The 15,534-nt window shown below is 32.4% G+C and overlaps 1 protein-coding gene across 2 annotated transcripts in view; it reads right to left on the reverse strand.

Moving 5' to 3' along the window:
- Positions 1 to 7,316: 7,316 nt before the first annotated feature.
- The window catches only part of CARPA (Carbonic anhydrase-related protein A), a 168,401-nt gene continuing 160,183 nt past the window's right edge, over positions 7,317 to 15,534 (reverse strand). The window contains exons 7-10 of one of the 2 annotated variants that reach the window (XM_011066277.2): positions 11,592 to 11,746; positions 11,213 to 11,338; positions 8,941 to 8,989; positions 7,317 to 8,854 (exon numbers count right to left, since the gene is read on the reverse strand). In XM_011066277.2, coding sequence (XP_011064579.1) covers positions 8,790 to 8,854; positions 8,941 to 8,989; positions 11,213 to 11,338; positions 11,592 to 11,746 — 395 coding nt within the window. In that variant the 3' untranslated portion in view covers positions 7,317 to 8,789. The remainder of the gene's footprint in view (positions 8,855 to 8,940; positions 8,990 to 11,212; positions 11,339 to 11,591; positions 11,747 to 15,534) is intronic. The other variant, XM_011066279.2, reaches the window with a different exon arrangement.

Below are 15,534 nucleotides of genomic sequence, written 5' to 3' on the forward strand. Positions count from 1 at the left end.
AATTACGCGCAGCGCAAATTATTTGGCTTTTAAACTCATCACACGAATACTACGTGTCAATATTACATCTTTATTACAATTATGTGATTTCATTCGTTTCACATTCGCGTCATTCGTTTCAATATCTCTTAAAGCTACATTTAATGATCAATGACGAATAAATTAAAATTGTTTTTTATATAGAAAGAATAATTTTTCTAAAGTATTTAAAAATTTAACTACATACAGAAAATTAATTTGTCGGATCATCAAAATAATTATGTAGCTTAAACATTGACAACATTGCAAAAGTTAATATTCTAGCAATCAATTTAAGTATACTATTTAATCCTAATCATTAAAATTATTTTCAGATCTGTACGTAGCTAAATTTTTAGATACTTCAGCAAAAGAGATTACTTCGAGATTATTTATCCTATTTAATTTGGCTAATTTCTAATTAGTTGTTAACCAATTTTATCTAATCAAGATTTCCTTGTCTGGATTTACTGGATAATTACTGACCAATAAATTTAAAATAGAAAACACTGGTTTCTGGCCAGTGACTAGTTTTTTCCAGATATCTTTCTTATACTCAAGTGGTTCTTTCTGTTATTTTCAAATAAGGAGACTTTTTGGGAATTTAAAAATTATTTGAGGATAATTAAATAATATGGAAATTTGTATTAACTCGTTGTGGATAGGCAACTCGAGATCATCTCTTTTATTTTGTAAACTATGGTCGTCCGATTTTTATAAAATTTTACCCATGAAGTAATTTGATGATGCTATTTTATTCGAATCTGAGATAAAAAAAATAAACAATTTAAACAATTTAAAATCGTAAATATGGCTAACAGAATTAAAAAAAAAGTAATCTGATTTTTATAAATTATATTATAAATTATTTTATAAATATTTGATGTTTCAGAGAATTTTTAATTGCAAAGTAATATTAAGTATTCAGTTTCACTTTAAATATTTGAAGTTTATCAGTTCTACGCAAACAGTAGTAGGTACTGATTTCCAACCTCTGATTATAAGCCCTGTGACACTTGATATTTTTTTGAAATTTGACATTTTGGCTATACATTCAAACTCAGATATCGAGAACCTCCTAAAATAGAGTTTCACGATGATCAAATTACTTTTGTTGAAATTTGAATTAAAAACTCCTCAGGCCAGAATTGAATTTAGTAAAACCCAGCAAAGTTTTAGGAAAAACAAGATGTTATTAAAATTTTTTTTGTTAAAAACTAAATTCCCGTCCTCAAAGGGTTAAATGAAGCGCGCGAATTAGCCACGTTTCGTACAACAAAATAACAAGACTGGATTTCCGCGCCTCAAATTTCTTGCCTCATATTATACAGTCTCTTTCACCGTTCGTGATCTCTTCTTAATGCGGGACCGCGCCACCTCCATCTTTCAAGTTGCGATCTACGGTGCGGCAATTTGTGTCTCGTCCGTGCGCGTGCCGGCTTGCCTGTGTGAATCTCGCTCGACGACTAACGCACGTGTGAGATGAGGTAATAAAAATATTACGAGAACCTCTAATCTTTCTCGTATAATGGTATCCATAATTCCTCGGCGCGCTGTAGAGTCATGATCGGGGCTTCCCCTCGCTATCCCGCCCCGGTCACTGCTATCCATTCTCCTGTAACCGCCTCCACGTGGCCACCGACCACGGGTAGATGGTTTCCCGATTTACCTCCATCTCTTCTCACACCGTTCCAGTATCATCTATCGGCAGCAAGCATAAAGGAAGACGCCGATAAGTTTTAACGTCGCCGCCTCTGGTTATCTTTTTCGGACAATCTATCTGACCCCCTGTCCTCTCTATCGCCTGAGACTATCCATCTTTCTATTTTCACGAATCTTCTCGCAAATTAAGATCCACCGTTTACGACGAAGTGATCCGCGTCATATGATCCGGTCGTACCTTCGATGAACTGTCCGTTACATGTCCAATTGGCATATCGATTCTGTTTTATTAATACATTAATTTTTACGACCGCTTATATATATTCAGAAATTTTGAAAACAATCTTTCCCCAGTTAATAAAAGGTCGTAATTGTAATAGAATTATAGTAGTGATAATTTTAAAATCAAATTCGTAATTCTTCGATTAGAATTTTACAAGTCGAATCTATTGTCAGTCAAATCTCTTTTTAAAGCAACAAGATATCATAATTCAATCGCGAAAAAGTTTTATAAAGTAATACATTAATGCATTTATAAAAGTTTCAACTTCTCTTGCATTTGCCAGTTGTTCGCATGAGAATAAATTTTAATATGAGAGTCGACATTGGTAATAACAACATTACATAAAACGAAATAATAATAGTTTCTGCAAAACTCTCCATGTATACCTAAATAGGAATGCCAGTACTCACAAAAGCTCGTGAAAATTCACGCAAAAACGGTTCCCTGAAGAATAACGTCAGGTAAAAAACATTTTAAAGGCAAAAAATATTAATAAATCAAATAAATAAAAAAGAGCCAAAACGATCAAGGTTTGAGCTTGCTTTGTAATATTTATACATAAATTCCCAGTAAAAGCCAACTAACAATAACATAACTATTAGTTATAATTTTCCACTCAACAATTACACTGTACCTGTTAGGACAACATGTGTTATGTTACAATTATATTGTTAAGTGGCAAATTATAACTAACATTTGTGTTACTGCTGGTTGGTGTTTGCTAGATTTTAAAAAATATATCTTTTAGTTATACACATATAAACTACGCGCTGAATACTATCGGATTTAAAAGGCAATCATAAACTAAAGCCGAAATAATATCACAATTAAATTAAAAAATATTGAATTATAATTAAACAGCCTTGATCTTCATCGTAAAATCATCAGTATTTTAATTTTATCGTGTCTATCATCGAAGGCGAGAGAATGAACGCTAACTTTTGAACCACTCCTTACCAGCGGAACAGACGTGGCATATTGCAATCGTTGTTGCATGCGCAAGCTGAAGCAGTTTCCACCAAATGAACTTGCATTCAACTTTTGGTTATTATTTCCTAACTTCCATTCCGCTCCTAAAATCACATTCTACGGTTCAACAACCGAATACCTCCTTGTCGAACAGAAGGAAATGTCTGAATAAATTGGCATTGGTACGTATTCGACACGCGTTTTGTCGATACACTTAAGGCGCTAAACCTCGAGGAAATTGGTTCATATTTAAGTATGGCATGTTTCGTTCAAGTTCAATGTTCTGTAAATGTAGGCTACGCTGAATGTGCACGCTTTTCACAGTGGAGTAAAATATAAAATGCAGACGAATATGTAACGTGCAAAATCGTCGAGTATATCGTCTTGTAAAACTTTTATTAGCAACAGATCACTTGATAGTGCAGATATACACACACATCGCAAGTAGTGTAAATATTTGAGAAAATAAAATTAAAAAAACCAGCTTAAATAAAAAGAAAAATTTTGTTAAAGTATAATATCTGAAAATTTAGTTAGATGCAGATTTGAAATTTATTTTGTAAAACCAACAAAATAATTATGTACGAATGAGCGGGATGCTAGAATATCAAAATATTTTGCAACATTGTTCATCTTCTCAAAAAGGATTTTTATAATGAGATAAAAAATTTTCCTGATTCAATTTTATCACAATCTTATGCAGAGAATAAAACAAAATTAAGTTCAGATTAATAATTTGTATTCTTCTCCCTCAAATTAAATAGAACAGACTTATTGTTTTGAGACAAAAATAACAGATATTTTAAGTTTATGTATTCCTAAGTTTAGATCTTTACCTAACGTTATATATATTAATATATGATGCTGACTATAGTATTTGATACAAAATCGATGTCCAAAAATATTTTATTCTAGATTTAAGAATTTTCTATTTCAAAGTAAAATATTCGTCCATTAACAATAAATATGATTGACTTTATATTAATTTTATTTTATGATATTTCATATAAATTAAAGAATAATAGTATTGATCCGGAAATATTTTCTAATAAATATTATATTTTCTGGATAAATTAAGCTTGAGAGTCCTACATTTTAATAGTCCAACAGTTATTTTCAAATCAGTATTTAGTTAATTAAATTTGTCGATATACTTCAACGAAATCGTTCGCGTACATTTCAGAATAAGAACAGCGAAACAGAGAAGAGAGAGAAAGAGAGGGGGATCCATAGAATTTTTGTCAAAGAAAATGGACTTGAAAAAATTCGAGGAACGAAAGGAAAAAGTACAGTTACACGATAGTTGATATATTGAATAAACGTCTATAGGATTTTATAAAATTCACTGCGATATCGTGTTTATGCAATGTTACGTATGTATGGAGTCTAAAAATAAAGGATATCACGCTCAGTCACGAAGCAGCGGTCACAGAGAGAACACGACAACGAGCAAGGCGGTAAGAAGGCAAAGGAAGACGAAACTTGTACTCATGGGAATCTGAAATCACGTCCTTAATTTCCATAAAAGAGTGCAAGGATTACGCGCCCGTCCCAAACTCCTCATCCGCCTACTCTTCAATCGAGAATGTCACGTGGCTGCTATCCCCTTCGCTTCCCTCACCATCCTTATTCATCCTTCTTTCTTTTCCTCAAAGGAGCTTTAAGCTCGGTATGCATATCTTTTGGCATCCTCTTACCTCCCGCTGCACGCGACGAGCCAGCTACTCAGCACATTCTCGGCAAATCCGCCGTCCCTTAAATTCGTTGTATTCGTTTAGGCACACACGAGTACGCTCGACGCTGCAAAAATGTTTGACCGAAAAATTGCTCGCACAGCTGAAGCGAATGGATGCCTGACGAATGAGACAGCGACCGTACGGTAATTCAAGCGCGGAAATTCTCCAAGTATACGCTAATTCGAATGTAAATCAAGAAACTTCGCGTAACGTTCCACCACATACTTATTATTCGGAGTGCACCATTTTCCATAATTTCATTTCAAAGGACTTCGCACTAATTATAGAGAAAATTGGGTGAAATGAGATTGTCTTTACATAATTTAATTGTAATTTATAATGTGGTGAATAAAAAATGTTATACACACAGCTTAAATAATGGATAATTCTTGAACTGTATCAAAGGTGGTACTCTGATGTGATGAATACAAGTTTTATACCTTTGATATAACATAACTCAAGAACTATCCATTATTTGAGCTATTAATTGATCTAATTTTCCTAATAATTAGTAGATCTGGCATTAATTATGTAGAAATTGAATCCCAGTGAAATGGATTTTGGGTTTCACATATATGATGTAATTAAGATGCCATAGATATAATATGTGTGTGTGTGTGTGTGTGTGTGTGTGTGTGAGAGAGAGAGAGAGAGAGAGAGAGAGAGAGAGAGGGGCAGAATGGGGTCTTTTAATAGAATGTGTTACGGAAGTCATTTGTATATAACGAATTACCAAGCAAATGAACTTCTGCATAGACAACTATTTAATGTAATTATTTGTACTCGCTTTCGAAGATCACGTAGTAAATTATTGGCCACGCAGCAAGTCAAATTACATGCTAAGTGACCTCATTAAGTCGTTACACTGCGACCACATGCACCAGTCCTTCTCGCCTACGATCGTAATTAAATTGCAATAACGCCACGGTATACGGACGCGAAGCGTTAACGGTGAAGAATATTGCGCCTTGACGGGCAATCAGTTTCTCTCGGCATATAAATTATTCCGCAAATTGATAAAATAGGATCCACTTACCTTCGTCTCAAGAGGGTGAGAGAAGCGTCCCGCGCAAAAGTTGCTCGCCGTTACTGCCGTAGATAATTAATTAAGGATGAAACGTGGTCTCACAGGCCAAAGCATGAACTTCAGGCCAGTGTTCAACCTAATTTTGTCCTGGATAATTTGTCAGCATGTTCGAATTTTTGAATCGAGCGTGTCCCGATGCTCGAGAGCGCCGAAACTTTCTCAAGCGTCGTTGGAACTTTACCTTACCCTTGATACACGTCAACGAAGAAATTTGTTATGCCTAACTTTGAGAAGCGTGCCAAATCGAACTTTCTCCTGAGCGACTCTAGTTCGGAGATTAGTGGGTTATTGGAATTTATTAATTTACGCTTCCGATACTTCTCTGCGTTAACGTCGTAACATTGATGTACGATATCATAAATTATTCAATGAGATTATCACTAGATATATCCAATCAAACGTAGAATGCACATTCGCAATCTGACTAACTAAAAGTAATGTAACATTAATTGATACATAAAGTGTTTTATCATTTAATTATTTCGTTAAAACTATATTTGTGAAGTATTAATTTTTAACTGTAGGCAAATTCGTTTGTACTTTGTGAAAATTCTATTAAATGTGATATCACGATTTGGAATCGAATAGAGCTGAAAATGCATACTTTTAGATATCAAAAGAGCAATGGTAATTCAATCCCTCGAGTTAAATAATATCTTGTTTTTTTTTTATTTTCATGTTTGTCAATCCATTTCTGTAGTTAGTTCCAAAGTAAACAACGTTTAACGTATACACTTAATAAATAATAAACTAAATTGAATCTTTATTTTCTTGAGTCAAATTGTTAACTCCATTGTTTTTGTTAAATTAATAACATATTGAATACAAGCAGCGACGGCCTATAGGAATAATGAAAAATAACTCGAATTGAGTATAATTTGATATTATAAGTTTAATAGTACATACAGTTTGTGAAATGACGGACAGTTAACTTCAAATGTTGATTATAAAGTGAAAGGTATATTGTTTTTCGCGAAAATAAAGAACATGGCAAAAACTCAGAGACGTTTCCGTTCACATGATTGTCATGGTTATCTGACGAAAAGAAGTTCAAGTCTTAAAATATCTCTAAAAAGTTGTAAGCCAAATATTGAATGATATGTTGAATGTTATCCATTAGAGACAATCTTCAGAATTTGATAATTAATTTTATACTAGTTTTGTATTAATTTTGTTAAAAATAAATGTATTATATGTAAAGCAAATAGTATGACGTGCGCTCTGCATTTCACAAATTGATGTGTGCGCCTTCGCTTCCGCTCAACTCGTGATGCTGTCATAGAATTTCGAAGTATAGAATTTGCTCACTCAGTCAAAAATACTGATACTCCACAAACATAGTTTTAACGAGATAATTAAACATACAATATTTTGTGTGCCATCCTGTATATTGTTGAATAAGAAATTATACCATTGATGTTATGTTACTTTTAATTTGTGTCAACTGGGAGGAGAGAATATATGTAGGAACCTATATAAAAAATTTAAAAAATAATTAAAATTGATGTAAAAATCCGAGAGAAAAAAGGGAGAAAAGAGAGGAGACAGAGACACACAGCAATTGCTGTTGCTGTACAATATAACGTCGCCTTTATTATTACCGTTTTGCTTATTAACCACAATTGTTAAACGTTCACTTTTTCATATGATACAATTTTATTCTCTATACACACGCTTTTTTTTCTTCCCTAAGAGTTTTTCGCCTTCCGCTGCTTAACGTCTATTTTAGGTAATGTTTGTTCGTGTACATTTTCTGTGTTTTTTTTATATACAAAAGCGCCGGATTATTCGTCCATCGGCTAAGCTAACGGAGAGCCAGCGTTCTCTTCCGCGCGATTGATCTACCACATGACTTCATCCTAATCTCTTCCTCTTCCGAACCATTCCTTCTTTATTATCCTACTTCTCTCTATTCCAGAGCTATTACGAAATTGCTCTCCGCCTCTTCTCCTCCTCTTCTTCCAACGAGATACCGACTATTTCTTCTTCTGTATCTTCCACCGAGATCCATCACGATCATCCCGCTTCTTCCCGCGCTTCCGCTTCATTTCCCCCATCCTATTTTCCTATCGTTTTCCTCCCCCCTGTTTCGTATAATGGTTCTCGCTTTACATCGTTCACGTCGTATTTTGCTACGAAGTAATTGACAAAAACCTGTCAAATAACTCGACCGATTTACAGGCTCATTAGCGGGATTAATCCATTCAAGCACACATTTTATTCTCGCGATCTTTCGTGTGAAAACAGATTGATCGTATATGATTTTATCAATGATGGGCATACAAAAGTTTTCTTACCTTAAAAGACAACGCCTATCTTCTCTATATAGGAATCATCCATCATTTGAAAGTGCTATTGTCCATTTTACAAAATTATATGTATATGTATACAGGTATATATATATATATATATATATATACATACATATATTTATTTATATTTATATGTATATATATATATATGCATCATAATTTATAATAACACGTATTATTTTAAGTAGCGCCCATCCTTGATAACTTGTTATAAGAGTCTTCAATGCGTAACTTATAAACAGCGTTAAATGAAAATCTGTATCCCAACAAGACACTTAAAGCTCCTTTGATCACTCGTGTTACGAGAATTACGTTAGTGCTGTAGCAACACGCAACTTTGTCCTCGCTACTCCGGAGAATGAAACAAAATTCGATTGGTGTATGGCAAACTTATCTACAAATTATATAATTTATAATTATATAATTTGCAGATAATTATGTACAAGTAACTTCTGCTTAACATAGTGGATTACATTACAACTGTATCCATTTTGAGAATAAAGAGTATTCTCATTTCGCGTCGGCTTACTTATTCAAAAAATTTACGTTCTATCTTTTTTTCACACAGCCACGACACAATTTCTTCATTTTCCCGTTAGAAATTATAGCTTTTTCCATCAGCATCCTTCCTTCTCCTTCTTTTTATCGCACCACATGTGAACTTATTTCGTTCCATTCCTTTAAAGAAAAGTCCTCTCTTGTGGTCCTGCCGCGGGATGGCCTCAGACTACGTTGTGCGATAGGGATCCGTCGTCCCGCCACGTGTTGGCTGGAAGGAAAAAGTCATCTTTTCAAATTCTCATCGAGACGATCCCTTCGCGGTGAAGCACGAAGTTTAGGGGCTCCTGGAGCCTGGCTAACATCGTGTGTTACCTCTATAATGCATGTCCTGCGCCATCGACGGGCACTTGGCGTTTCCCCGCTGCCGGAATAACACAGAAAGTGCATTTAAGTTGCAGCTCCGTGAGAAATAGTGGCGAGATTGATTCTTTTATGATCACTCAAGGTATTTTTAACAAGGATATCTTCTGCTGATAAATTTTTAATAAACATATAAATAGTAGGAAAAATTGAATTGAACGTTAAAAATTATATCCATTTATTTAAATGCTATAAATAATCTGACTAGATATTTCGATTTTGGCGAGGTAGAACAATCTCGATTTTATCAAAAAGTAAAAAAAGTCCAGCTGAAAAATGAATTTTGTCAAATAGTAAAATAGTAGAATATGTATTATCATTTTCAAGAAGTAATACAACAGTTTCCTTAAATAAATTTCCTTTGCATGAACAAAGTGTGGACAGTGGAAAAAACTTTATGATTTTTTGAAATTATGTTAAAAATTAATTTTGATTTCAGTTGCCAAGAATTTTATACATTTTTTAAGAATTCTCCTTCTTTATTAGTTTAATTTAATTTAATAAATATTTAATTTAAAAGATATTTAATTTAAAAAAAAGATTATCGCACTTGGTTTTAAACTCGAGATTATAAGACAAAAGTTACGATGTCGATGTTCTACTTACTCTAACAGCCATGGTGGCTAATTTTTACAACAGTATAAAATACCTCTTTATAAAGTAAGCAACCTGATTTTGAATAACTTAAATTTTTATTAGAAAAGAAGGGGTTATGCATTCATAATGCTTTACCCTTAATCAGTAAGCATCTTTTAAAAAGAACTCAGAATTGTTAATTGAAAATTGATATTTTTAGTCCTTGCATACTCCTTGCCAATTAATTATATTTGTCAATTTTAAAATACAGTCCTAAATCGAAGCTGGAATGGTAATATCACAAATTAAATTACCAAGCAATTTAATATTATTGGTGTACGAAAAGAATTGTTTCGTTAAAATACCTAAAAATTTAGCTAGATAATTATTGAAATTAATTCTGAAAATAATTTTATTGGATCATAAAAAATTTATATATAATAGAATGCTTAAATATTGATGCCTATGCAAGAAAAAGTAAGTTTTAACATTTTTTAATCAGTTTAAACATTTTACATAATTATTTTGATGGTCCAAACAAAAATTTCAGATCTGTATCTAGTTAAATCTTTAGATACTCCGACAAAATTCTGTTCTTTCCGTGTGCTAAATAAATATCTTTGAAACCCTGTAAATAATTTATTATGAAAAATATTACCTTAGCCGGGATTCGAACCCAAATCTCTTAAATTCCGTACGGGCGTCTCTTATCAATTCGACCATCGATGTGCAAAATATTAATCGCAATAACCAATACACACAGGAAGAATGTCTTTAGAATTCAGGAGAACCAGGTTCGAATTCCAGTTCAGGTAATAAATAATTTACTGAGTTTTAAAGAGCTTTATTATCAATAATATTAAATTACTTGGCATTTTGGCAATTTGTGATATTACTATTTCAGTTTCAGTCAGAACTGTGTTTGAAAATCAACAAATAAATCGGTGTACAGTTTGTTTGAACTTGAAATTGTATAAATTCACAAAAAAATATTATTAGGTACAGTGCAATAATTTGCCTTGAACATAGTGTTTTTCACTCATTTGTGTTTAATTTTTCGATCGATTTTCACTTAAGATTGTTATTTATTTTTATATTCATACAATCCTTCTCCCTCCCTCGCTTAATAAAGTTATCCCACTTTAAATTCGAAAATATCTGGTCACATTTCCCTTTTGAAATTAAAATTCATAAAGCTCATTATAATTCCATAACTGTGCTAATAAAATATAATTTATAGTTTATATTTAATCAAATAATCCCGAAAAGAGAATGTATATTTTAAAAATTTATTAATAAGTACGAAGTGTAAGGTGCTACAATTTCAAACATGATACAATTCTAAACGCAAAAAGAAATTTACATTCAATTCTCAAGATTCAAGTTTGTTTTTTTTCCTTATTTGATATTCTTTAATATTTTTCACATAATGAGATCAGGTTACCAAACTTAAATCTGAAATTAATTTTAAATCGTATCTTAATTTTAAATCGTATTCATTCAGAATTGTATCATGTTGAAAAGTGTACCAGTATTTTAGTTTACTAATATTATTATTTACTAGATTTACCCTAAGTGCCAATTACCCTGAATGACACTATATTCTTCGCAGGAAATATCGAGTGATATAATCGCAGCGTAACATTACCTTGGCAAAATCGATATTTGTTCGCACGGTTCTATAATGAAGACCCTGCAGCGGTCTGGAATTGTTACCGAGAGGCGCTTTCGGCGTACTGGAAGGTCCCTGCATTAATTTCCTCAGGGCGTACAGCTAATAACAGAAACAATGCGCTGTATAGAAGGGACAGGATCCGTTGATTGATCCAACGTTATTGACAAAACTATCTCGGTGCCGCCCTACTGCGTCGGCTGTTACCTTCGATGATTCGATTATTATAGTCAGACACGCGAGCTTCCACGAATCAGAATCGGAATTTAAAAAGAAGAGACGAAAGAAAATAAAAATATATGCCGAGAGAAGCCCGATGGGGGAAAATCGACTGACTGAAGAGATCGGTGTTTACCTCTCGCGCCGTGATGTAGATTGGTTTGTTGAGGATCAGCCAGACCGCCGTTTCCCAACAACCGGGATGCGTTGTACTGCCCTCGTAAGTCATGTAACCGGTGGTGTCCGGTAGAAGGGTTTTCAGAGACAGATAGCGCACGGGTGCGGTGTCCCCTAAAATATAAATTATTAATAAGATTTATTTGGTCAAAGCCACTTTCGAGATAGGATTTAATGATCTTGCCTCTCGCGACAAAGTTTCATCTCAATTATTTTAACCAATATAACCACAATATAATTATTTCGGATATAACCGAATATAATTATAATGTTGATTAACAGCGAATTTCGCTCGTTGGAATTTCCGAGAATTTCAACAATATTAGCTGGATAAATCGAACGGGATCAGTCAGTGATACTTTTAATCAGAAAGGATTTTCGAGCATTAGACAGCCTTAAAAGTTTAATTAGATCCTTAGATAAGAGGTCGTGAAACAGAAGTGCGTACATTCCGAGATTAAGAAATGGGATTGAGAAGTAAGAGATTCCGAGACGGTATGTTAACGCACATTACAAAATTCTAAACTTGCTGATAAGCGATACTGAAATAAAACTACTGATCCATTTACACTGTTAAACTCATAATGTTAAATTATACCTAATTATATACCTTTTATAATTTCAATTATTTTTCATTATTTCTACAGGTCACTGCTCTTATTCAATACATTGATAATTTAATTAAAATAATACAGTTAAACAATTTAATTTAAAAAATGTATTAAATTTGGTTCAAATTTAGTTTGTTGTTTACTAAGAATATATGTGGATGTTATTTACTTATAAAATAAGCAACTTAAATCATAGAAATAGGTTGATTTATATTAAAATAATATAGTTAAACAATTTCATTTAAAAAATGTATTAAATTTGGTTCAAATTTAGTTTATTATTTACTAAGAATATATGTGGAGGTTATTTACTTTTAAAATGAGCAACTTAAATCATAGAAATGGATTGATTTACATACATCAAAATTAAAAATAAAATATTATTTAATTCAAGGGGTTACCATAGCTCCTTTAATATTAAATTGTTGCACTCTATTAAATTCATAATGGCAAATTATATCCAATTATATCCAATTTGAATTATTTTTTGTTATTTCTATAGGTCGCCATTGTTCCTATTCAATATATCGTTAATTTAACTACTTTAACTTAAAACAATAGTGTAAAACAATTTTACAACAATTGATTTACATTTTGATACACACAGAAGTTAAAAATAACAAAATGTTATTTAACAAAGGATTGGATTACCATTGTTCCTTTGATATCTAACAGACTAACTGTGATGCTTTAAATGCTTTGAAACATTCCTTTGATTGGTCAATTAGTAAAATTCTTTCTTCTGATCGGCCAATTAAATGCTTCGAAACATTTATAGCGTTAAGTGGACTGCACTCTATATGATACTCTCGAATTATAGATTAATGGAATGTTTGATAATCAGAATACTCTGAGATCGAAATAGTTGATGCATCAGTTGTTATAGAAACAGAATTCAATTCATTTAATGAATTATTTCGCGAACTGTTCTGTTTTTTTACATGCGTTTTTCTGCCTTTTGATATTCAACTCCTGTGTACCGTGAGATTCAGCAAACGAAAATCGTTCCGGCAGCTGCACGTGGCGCGACGTTCCTATAAATTCAACGATTATCCGAGCGCGCAGCGATTCTCGTACTTTTACCGATAACAGGCGTATGTGGATTACGGAGGATCGTAAAGCGTAAAAGTCTCAAATCTCTCGCTCTAAGGCTTCCTGACGGCAAATCGGTGTCGCGATACTCAACGACGAGCCATTTTCGTGAAACACGAAATGCGAATATGGCGAACGACGAGGCGAGCAAAATTACTAGCAATTCGTTTTGCAATCTCGTTTTTGAACTTTTGGCACCCCAGCAGACGAGGCAGATTGGAAAAACGACAATGAAACTGAAAAAAAAAACAAGGGAGAAAGAAGCCGGCGATGATTGACGCTGCGCAAACATACATAAATCGTGCACAAAACGCCATGTATTCGCCTTACGTATTCAAGTACAATATTTTCAATCTCCCGTACGTATGAAAGTGTTAACTGAATGTCTCGTAATTATGTAACTGTTGTAACAGCTACATTTTGTAAAAACGGAGAAAATAATGTCTGAAGTTAAATTGACGAGAAAAATACATTTATTTGTACGTTGCAAAAATTCTTCTATATTTTGACACATGTTTGAAAAGTTTATTAGAAGTTACATATTAAATAAAGAATATTATGAGAAAAATAAAATCTTTTGTTCCGCCAGATATGATTTGAGAAAGAAATCGCAAAGTGTCAAATTTTCATGAAACATTATATATTTTATCTATTTATGAGTACACAAAATTTCATTAAAATCAGAATTTGATACTTCACAGAGGTTTCTGTGTAATAGAAAAAATACGAATCACTATATAAATATAATAGCAATAACAGTAGGTTTGCTCAATCTTTGACATAAATAGAGGGCTCTGTTATTCATTCATTTCTATCAAAATCACATATTTATTATTTGATTACGTTATGGGGTAGCCCACTATTGTGCAGCAAGCCTTTCAATTAATATTATAACTTGAACAAAAAAGAATCTAGGAAGAAATTTAACTTTCTTTCATATAAAAGTAGTTGATTCTAAACTCTTATTGTTACTAATAGATTTTCTGCCCTCGTCTAAGATATCTTACAATTATTATTTAATGTGAATGTTATCCATTTTGCCACAGAAATAATGCATTGCACTTGAATAATACCTACTGTGTCGCAGTAATAACGCCCGCGTTAATTCTATACATTTAGAGAGTTATAATTTCAAACGTGGTCGGTCATAAGTGTATCATATAACCTGGTAAATAGTAGAATTACAAGAACAAACAATGTGCAACTCGCTTGTAAACCGTCACTGCGCAAATATCTGCGTCTCATGCAGAATAGTGTGTATACGTAATGCATTATGCATTATGCACTGTCCAATGTAACTTTCCATCGATAACAAAGCATTGTATAAAGCTGTCATTCATAATTCAAATATTACTATTACGTTTAAATAATAAATCGACTGTTCTTAATTTTACTAATTATAAATACCTACTTTCAAATCGCTATTTTCAATTAAAATAGAAAAATATTTTAACGATAGTGTCTCAAAAGCTAAGAAATATAACCGAGAGACTTTGCGAGTTAATACAAAAAGTCTTTTTAACCTTTAGAGCACGGAAGTTTATTTTTAAAATCTTACAGCTTTCCCTTAAATAAGATTTGTTATAAAATAATTCATGATTTTATTACATTTCTTTGCCACAAAATATATAACACTCTTTCCCGTAAAAATTAATAATATTTTTATGGTACTGAGCTATAAAAATAAAACGCATGCGAAAAAATTGAGGATAAAAAATGAGATTGATAAAGCAAATATATTCATGCGTAATTACAATTTAATTATACATTTAGACACGACTATACTCGATTTGAGCGGATGGAATGGAACGTACGAAATGAATTTCGGAGATCATCAGCCATTCAAGATACAGCCTTGCCCAAAAATATCAAGCACCTATATTTTTTCATTTACTTAAAATTCTTTTATGTGCATTGTTATCTATTGATGATTATGTATAATCACATTTTACTTAAGTAAGTAAGTTTTTAAAGTATAAAAGATTCTGGAAATAAAAGATAATTTGTAGCAAATGCATTGAGAGAAAAAAATTTGAGGGGAGATATTTGTCAACTACATTACATATTACATATAATAATGATTATTACTGTTACAACATAATAGTAACTACATGTATCATTACTAACATTGTAGCAGTAATAATCCTAACTACAATAACAAGTAATTCTAATTACAAATGACAAAAATTTTTCTTAGTG

Source organism: Acromyrmex echinatior, chromosome 14, assembly GCF_024713525.1.
Source record: "Acromyrmex echinatior isolate Ae372 chromosome 14, ASM2471352v2, whole genome shotgun sequence".
In the NCBI taxonomy this organism is placed as follows: domain Eukaryota; kingdom Metazoa; phylum Arthropoda; class Insecta; order Hymenoptera; family Formicidae; genus Acromyrmex; species Acromyrmex echinatior.